General features: G+C 34.2%; 2 protein-coding genes across 2 annotated transcripts; one reads left to right on the forward strand and one right to left on the reverse strand.

The window, feature by feature from the left end:
- Positions 1 to 4383, forward strand: LOC101496916 (sugar transport protein 7-like). Its single transcript, XM_012712517.3, has 5 exons — positions 1 to 290; positions 1533 to 1852; positions 2278 to 2904; positions 3621 to 3851; positions 3944 to 4383. Exons 1-5 carry the CDS (start codon positions 146 to 148, stop codon positions 4130 to 4132), a joined length of 1512 nt encoding a protein of 503 aa, XP_012567971.1. The 5' UTR covers positions 1 to 145; the 3' UTR covers positions 4133 to 4383.
- Positions 4384 to 7066: 2683 nt separating this feature from the next.
- Positions 7067 to 8073, reverse strand: LOC101497240 (uncharacterized). Its single transcript, XM_004488896.4, has one exon. It carries the CDS (start codon positions 8026 to 8028, stop codon positions 7570 to 7572), a length of 459 nt encoding a protein of 152 aa, XP_004488953.1. The 5' UTR covers positions 8029 to 8073; the 3' UTR covers positions 7067 to 7569.
- Between the last annotated feature and the right edge of the window lie 151 nt (positions 8074 to 8224).

Genomic DNA, 8224 nt, shown 5'->3' on the forward strand with positions numbered 1-8224 from the left:
TTCTTATATCTTTATTAAGAAAATGGGGTAGTCATGATTTGACTTGATATAAATTATGAGAAGTACTCCTATATACGAATGTTTTTCATTCTTGAAGATACAAAAGAATTCTCCTTTGAATCTCTGAGAAAAGAGAATCAAAGAAATGGCAATTGGGTCTTTGACAACAGCCGCTGTGACCAAAGAAAGGGCAGAGCAGTATAAAGGGAGAGTCACTCCTTATGTTATCATTGCTTGCATTGTTGCTGCTACAGGAGGGTCACTTTTTGGCTATGATATTGGAATTTCAGGTAATTCCTTAATTTATCATGTGAATCATAAGTTTTTTTTTCTTCTTCTGTTTTTCAATGTTTTTAGAATATTTAATTTCATAATATTTAGAGTTAAAACTTGTTTTGATTGTAAGCTCAAACAAGGGGAAATACTTTTTTACCACCTTAAAACTTGCATTAGTTGAATATTCCTCAAGTGATTCTGGTTAAGGAATTCAAGACGTGAAATTGCACATAGATCCATCACATTAATGACTTTTTTTTTTTAATTTAATTTCAAAACCCTGATAAGTGTCCTCTTCCTGATTCTAGAAGTTGTGATTCTCAATTATTTTATCTAACAGGATAATTATAAACTACTTTGGGATTGTCTTCCAAAAATCTCAAAAGCCTAGCTTCAATATTGATAAACAACGAATTTTGACTCCATCCTTCAATTTGCTACAGATGCAAAAATAAGCACATCTCATATCACAAATAATGTTGATACTTAAACAGACCAGTGATGGCAGTTCTCAGCAGGGCTGACCTAAGGTCCAAGCTAGTAAATCAAGGGTTTTAGTCCTCCCTAAAATAATTATTTTTTCTTGTACTTTTAGGCCTCCTAAAATTGAAATTTTTATGTAGGCTAAGGAAAATACCTCACAAGTATAAAGAGATATATCAATTGATTGACATAATTAAAATATTGTGTATTTCAAAACACAAGAAAGATAAAATTTAAACAAAATTAATAAAATATTACTATTAGTATATTTTACTTTTGCTTATCAAACGTGTTGGGCCGGCCTGGTTATCAGTTTGAATTTCAGATTTTAATATGTCAATCATTGAAAAACAACTAGACCCACTCAAACTGTTTTTTTGAATGGTTCTCTTATACTTACTGTGAGAGGGTATTTTCCTTATTCATTACATCTCTTTTACAGTTTCAATTTTCAAATTCCTTTTTAAGTGTCGCTTAATGTAATTATTCGAATGCTACATCGCACTATGCAATATGCAACTCCGACAAATTTAATTAGTTGTACAATAAGCTTGAGTACTCATGTTGAGATGAACTAAGGAAGGGTAAATCTGTTTCATTATTGTTGCAACAATAGAATATTTAAGATATATTTAGGTTATCTTAGAATATCTTTCTTGATTTTTTTCCTTATCAGGTTGAGATATGTTGAAGCAACCTTACATCAATTTCATTATTTGTTAGTCTTTTTGTGTGTTCATAATTTTTAATGACATATGTTATATCGGTAACAGGTGGTGTTACTTCCATGGACGACTTCCTTAAAGAATTCTTCCCCACAGTATACAGGCAAAAAATGCATGCACATGAAAACAACTACTGCAAGTATGACAATCAGGGCCTTGCAGCATTTACCTCGTCTCTTTACATTGCCGGTTTAGTTGCATCCTTGGTTGCATCTCCCATTACACAGAAGTATGGACGTCGAGCGAGTATCATAGGCGGTGGTATCAGCTTTCTGATTGGATCAGCTCTAAATGCTTCAGCTGTTAACCTGGTAATGCTGATAATTGGCCGTGTTATGCTCGGCGTTGGCATCGGATTCGGAAATCAGGTAATAACACATTCCTCTAATCTATGATCGGTCCTTAAAATGGTTAGACTATTGTGTCAATTTCAAGTCTCACCTTCTGCCTATGAATCTACGATCAACCATTAGCACCAAAAACTTGTTCTTTTTTTCCTTTAATGATTTAAAACACTGGTATATTTCTATGAAAGGAAACTAACTTTGTTTTCCTTAATAAAGCTTTGGTCTAGATTATTCAAACAAGTATCAAACATGATGAAGGATGTAATGTTAATTGTTAATAACAATAATAGTAGTGTAAATGTTAATCTGAGTTCATAAAAATTTACAGGAGAGGAAAGATAGTAATGTGATGGAAACAATCTATGTTTGAGTTAGAAGATAATCAAATTATACTTTAAAAAGTTGATAAATTACTTTAGCTCCTCCCACTCATGGTTCTTTTGAAGGCAATTCCGCTTTATTTGTCAGAGATGGCACCAACCCACCTGCGAGGAGGCTTAAACATGATGTTTCAAGTTGCAACAACTTTTGGGATTTTCACAGCCAATATGGTGAACTTTGGAACACAGAATATTAAACCTTGGGGATGGAGACTGTCCTTAGGCTTGGCTGCAGTGCCAGCTCTTCTAATGACGATCGGAGGAATATTTCTTCCCGAGACTCCAAATAGCTTAATCGAACGAGGATCGAAAGAAAGAGGAAGGAAGCTCCTAGAAAAGATAAGAGGAACTAGTGAGGTTGATGCAGAGTTTCAAGATATGGTTGATGCAAGCGAGTTGGCTAATTCGATAAAGCATCCGTTTAGTAACATCCTTGAAAGAAGGTATAGGCCAGAGTTGGTTATGGCAATTGTCATGCCTACTTCTCAGATTTTGACTGGTATAAATTCAATTCTGTTCTATGCTCCAGTGCTGTTTCAAAGCATGGGATTTGGAGGAGATGCATCACTCTACTCCTCAGCTTTGACTGGAGGTGTTCTTGCTTTCTCAACATTCATTTCCATTGCAACAGTTGATAAATTGGGAAGGAGAGTTCTTCTTATTAGTGGTGGAATACAAATGATCATTTGTCAGGTAAGAAAAGGTCTGACTCAAGTAAAATCTAATCATGTTTAAAAGAACTGCGCCATTGAATTGAGAAATAATTCAAATTTAATAGCTTAGGATAAGTTAAAATATTTAACAAAAAAGACAATAAAAAGTCTTGTTTTAGTTAGTTCCTATGTAACACCAAAACCTTGGATCGTAGGCGACTTTGGTGCCCGATATGTCTCAAATGTTGGACACTAACACATGTAGTTACATTTAATTTTTTTCAGTTTTTAAATTATTACTGATGTAAATATGTCAATGTTATTATCGTGTTCAGTGTTTGTGTCAATTCTTCTTAGGTTAGTTCAATATTATCTTAAGCCTTTATGTCGTCTTTTTGGCACAAGAGTTTGTCTACACTGCTAGAAGCTGAACAAAAACTGTACCCAGTTTATATGTGCCTATTTTCACAACTCATTTTAGATGTATCACCAACACTTTAGATTGAAGTTGTGTTTAGTGTGGACACCAACACAACACTAACATATGTTCACACTTCCATTTTCTAAACTATTATTAGTGTCATGTTTCAATATCGTATCCGGTATCTTGTAAATAGAACGACTCACTAAAAATTGCTGCATTTAGATATAATTTGCAAATAGTCAAAATTATAAATATTTATTTTCTCATAAGAGGTGCAGTTTACTACACTTTGCAGGGCAACTAATTTTATTTTCATTTTTTCACATGAGCAGATTATAGTTGCCATAATTCTTGGAATCAAGTTTGGAGATAACCAGGAACTGTCGAAAAGCTATTCAATATTGGTTGTAGTTGTGGTTTGCCTATTTGTTGTAGAATTTGGATGGTCATGGGGCCCACTTGGGTGGACAGTACCAAGTGAGATATTTCCATTAGAAATTCGATCAGCAGGGCAGAGTATCACAGTTGCAGCAAACCTTCTATTCACTTTCATAATCGCGCAGGCTTTCCTTTCCCTTCTCTGTACGTTCACGTATGAGCAGGGCAGAGTATCACTGTTGCTGTAAACCTTCTCTTCACTTTCATAATTGCTCAGGCATTCCTTGCTCTTCTCTGCTCATTCAAGTTTGGAATCTTTCTTTTTTTTGCTGCGTGGATTACCCTCATGACCATATTTGTTTTTCTGTTCTTGCCTGAAACCAAAGGTATTCCCATTGAAGAGATGACATTTATGTGGAAGAAGCATTGGTTCTGGAAATTGATACTATCTGACAATACATTGTAGTAATGCAGTTCCTACAATCACAGAACTGCATTACAGTAATAAATTAGATAAATAAAAAATGTTATCAACTTGCTTAAGGAGCATTTAGGCATTGAAATTATGCATTCATGATCGCCAATGCCTGCAATCTTAGGAGTTAAATCGGCAACTTGCACAATTATTTGTAAAAGGGCGTTGAAGACATGTAAAAAATGTAGTATGTATATGTTTTAAAATGAGAACAATGAATGAGATAAATAGTAATTGTACCATCTAAGAATCTGATTATTTTCTAGTAGATGAGAAACAAAACAGAAGTCAAAAATACTTTTAGAAATGGAAACAGGAACTTTTCTTCAAAATACTGTATCATACAAATTATCAAGATCTAGATTTAAATCTTAAGATCTTACGACTATGCAATCCTACTCACCCCTCCGATCTTAATTGCATGCAAGATCTTGTTTTGGAGCAAGATCTCGTTTTGGAGCAAGATCTCGTTTTGGAGCAAGATGTCAAAAACTTGTAACAAGATTGCAAAATCACATAATTGTGTGCGATTTTGAGAGTTTCTAGACTCGAATCTCCTAGCTAGGTCACGCCCGACCTATTAGAAATGGAAACAGGAACTTTTCTTCAAAATATTGTATCATGCAAGTTATCGAGATCTAGATTTAAATCTTACGATCGTACGATTATGCAATCCTACTCACCCCTCCGATTTTAATTGCATGCAAGATCTTGTTTTGGAGCAAAATCTCATTTTGGAGCAAGATCGTCAAAAAACTGTAACAAGATTGCAAAATCACATAATTGTGTGCGATTTTGAGAGTTTCTAGACTCGAATTTCCTAGCTAGGTCATGCCCGACCTATTAGAAATGGAAACAGGAACTTTTCTTCAAAATACTGTATCATGCAAGTTATCGAGATCTAGATTTAAATCTTACGATCATACGATTATGCAATCCTACTCACCCCTCCGATTTTAATTGCATGCAAGATCTTGTTTTGGAGCAAAATCTCATTTTGGAGCAAGATCTTGTTTTGGAGCAAAATCTCATTTTGGAGCAAGATCGTCAAAAAACTGTAACAAGATTGCAAAATCACATGATTGTGTGCCATTTTGAGAGTTTCTAGACTTGAATTTCCTAGCTAGGTCATGCCCAACCTATTTGAATAAACAAGAAAAAACCTTTTTCTATATATATATATATATATATATTCTGATTTTGTTTTTGGAAAGTTCTGTCTTTTGGTTGTTATATTCGTTTTGGTAAGATCTTACGATCTTATGTTTTGCAATCTTGCTACCCTCTTCCCGATCTTGATCTTTACAACCTTAAAATTAAATACAGGTACCATTTCAAGTATTCATATCCATTCACACACACACACACACACACACACACACACATATATATATATATATATATATCAATTTTGAGATAATTATTGTAAAAAGAAAATGCCAAGCGTTGGTTTGTTTGAATGCCCAAGGCTCAGATTTTCTTTTATCACAAAATGTGCACGGTTTATTTTATGAGCCAAATAATTCATTGAAAACCAGAAGAACTTGAGTACAGAATTTATTCAAGTAATTTGAATAATGTAGTATAAGATAGAAACCAAACAGAGACAATGAGAAATCCATAAACCAGAAACAACAATCTGAAACCCTCAGATGCAACACACCCCAGCTGATCACACAACTTCAAAAGCAGCAACTAATTGACAAATGTAAGGGAATTGGGAAATAACAAGTGTCGAAACAAGACCAACTGAAAGAAAATGTGCATCGTAACAAAACATTAAGAAGTCTCATAACCGAAGTGTCTAACCGTATATTTGGATGCAGGTTCATCACATCTTACATTTTTTGCATCCCACTGTGATTTATCAAAGCTACAATTTAGAGAAGTGAGTGCAAACACATCATTGTTAGTCAATTTCACAACCAAAAACACACCAAGACTACTTTTAACAGCCAATTTTGCTAGTGATTACAGACTGCATTGAAACCTGATAAGTCTCAACTCCTAGCTTATTTGATGCAAAATAATTGCATTGTATTGAAACCTTATAATGATGAAACAAAAGACAAGGATTAACTCAGAAGGAACCTAACTTAACAAAACATGTCTTTACCTGACAAAACTTACCTTTCTAACTCTGATGACTATCAATCAAAATAGCAAGGCCAAGGCTAGGTATGTTTGTTAAACCAAGAAACAACCAACGCAACTGAAATTGATAGCGGAGGTTTTGATTTTCTCAATCACAGGCCAGAAAGGAATTACTTGCTGCAGATAGATGGGATAAAATAGATAGTTAAATCTTGAACATGTCTCTCCACATGTCTCTCTTTATTATCTCTTAGTTTTTTCATCATCTTCTTTCTTCTCCCACTCTTATTCAAAATTGCAGGTTTTACAGTAATAGAAAAGATTTAGCAACCAAAGAAAGGGAAAGTAAAAAGAGAACTAACATACCTGCACTTATAAAAAAAAAATTAATTTATGTAATTGGTATCTGAGGGTGCTTGCTTACATACTTGTGTTACTTTGACTATCATTCCCAGCAGCAAGGCACTGAGACACTTAAGCAACAGAAATTCTAAAACTTAAACTGCCAAACAATTAAAGCATCTAATTACCTCCAATTCCTTGCTTGTAATGCTATAAGATAAGATCACTTAAAGCAAATTACAACAAACCAAGCAAGTAAAAACCATATAATAAGAAACAAAACTCTTCATTGCTTGTTAGACCAGAGAAGAGAGATTCACAAATCGATCCATTTAATGCCAATAAAGTCCAGTAATTGTTCACAAAACCACATTATGCATGCAGAGAGTTGAACTCAATCATAAATCATAAAGTAATTAACATTCCAAAACTATTAAGGTTTTAGTTTCGAGGAATAAAATCAGATTCCTGAGAATGATAATTAAGATATAGCCATTAAATTCATAATTAATATATACCTCACAAACACAATAGTGCATATAGAATATCTCAATGGTCATCAAAACAGACTACAATAACAGCAAATTATCCAGCATAACACTATTGCATTAAATAGCAGAACTACAACAGTATAAGTGATCATAGCACAACAGAATAAATTTACTCCTTTTATAATCAAACTATAAATAATACCTAAACATAACCCTCCTACTCATGCATTCTAATTTCAAAACCCTTATAATAATAAACGCACTAATTACGCCATCTAAACTAACTCAAAGCCTCTTCTCCATTTCAGATGCCAAAAGCAAAATATTGAACGACCCAACAAGCTTTGTTCTGTTCTTTTACCTTCACCTTTCTTCCATAACACTCTTTGTTCCCTCACACTCAATGGCCATCCCATGCGAGCAAACAAAACCCTTCTTCGCGTGTATCACGCAATCCAGTATCATCATCATAAACAGAGAAAAACAATTTTACAGAATCAATCAACTAATCAAACAAAGAAACCGCTTCAAATCACCACTGACGGAATCTGTTTTCCTACCGAGAAATTCAGGAACGGGTACGGAGCTAGGCGGCGGAGACGCAACGGAAGTCGGTCCTGCGTATAGTCCGTCCGTTAAATCCTGAACCCTAACCTGTTTCTTCACAATCAGAGGATCCGGACCTATACGATTCGTGGATCCTAATACCAAATCGTAACAGTCATCACTCTTGTTCGTCGCGTTATCATCGGGAATCAGCTTCTCTCCCCTCTTGAGAATCTTCACTTGACCCATCACGAGATTCGATCCGGGGTGTTTTACAACCGAGCAGTTTCGATCTAGCGAACTAGAGTTCACGGCCGCCGTACTCAGCTTTTTCCGGGAACTCTTGTTAGGGTTTCGGTCTGATCTGATAATGGAAGATGCATCGTCAGATGGAAGAAGAACTGCGGTTCCCATGGAAGCGTATAGAATGAATGTACGCAAAATTGAGAATGTGAATAATACAATCCGTTATTATTATATTTTCTTTGTTTTTTTGTTTTTTTACTTGATTATTATTATTATTATTATTATTATTATTATTATTATTATTATTATTATTATTATTATTATTATTATTATTATTATTATTATTATTATTATTATTATTATT

Source organism: Cicer arietinum, chromosome 1 (genome assembly GCF_000331145.2).
Source record: "Cicer arietinum cultivar CDC Frontier isolate Library 1 chromosome 1, Cicar.CDCFrontier_v2.0, whole genome shotgun sequence".
NCBI lineage: Eukaryota > Viridiplantae > Streptophyta > Magnoliopsida > Fabales > Fabaceae > Cicer > Cicer arietinum.

Excerpts from the sequence above, each read along its gene's own strand:
- LOC101496916 (XM_012712517.3), top strand. The coding sequence starts at position 146 with ATGGCAATTGGGTCTTTGACAACAGCCGCTGTGACCAAAGAAAGGGCA. Across the intron at positions 291-1,532 it reads CTATGATATTGGAATTTCAG|GTGGTGTTACTTCCATGGAC; the intron begins GTAATTCCTTAA and ends TATCGGTAACAG. Across the intron at positions 3,852-3,943 it reads TCACTTTCATAATCGCGCAG|GCATTCCTTGCTCTTCTCTG; the intron begins GCTTTCCTTTCC and ends ATAATTGCTCAG.
- LOC101497240 (XM_004488896.4), bottom strand. The coding sequence starts at position 8,028 with ATGGGAACCGCAGTTCTTCTTCCATCTGACGATGCATCTTCCATTATC.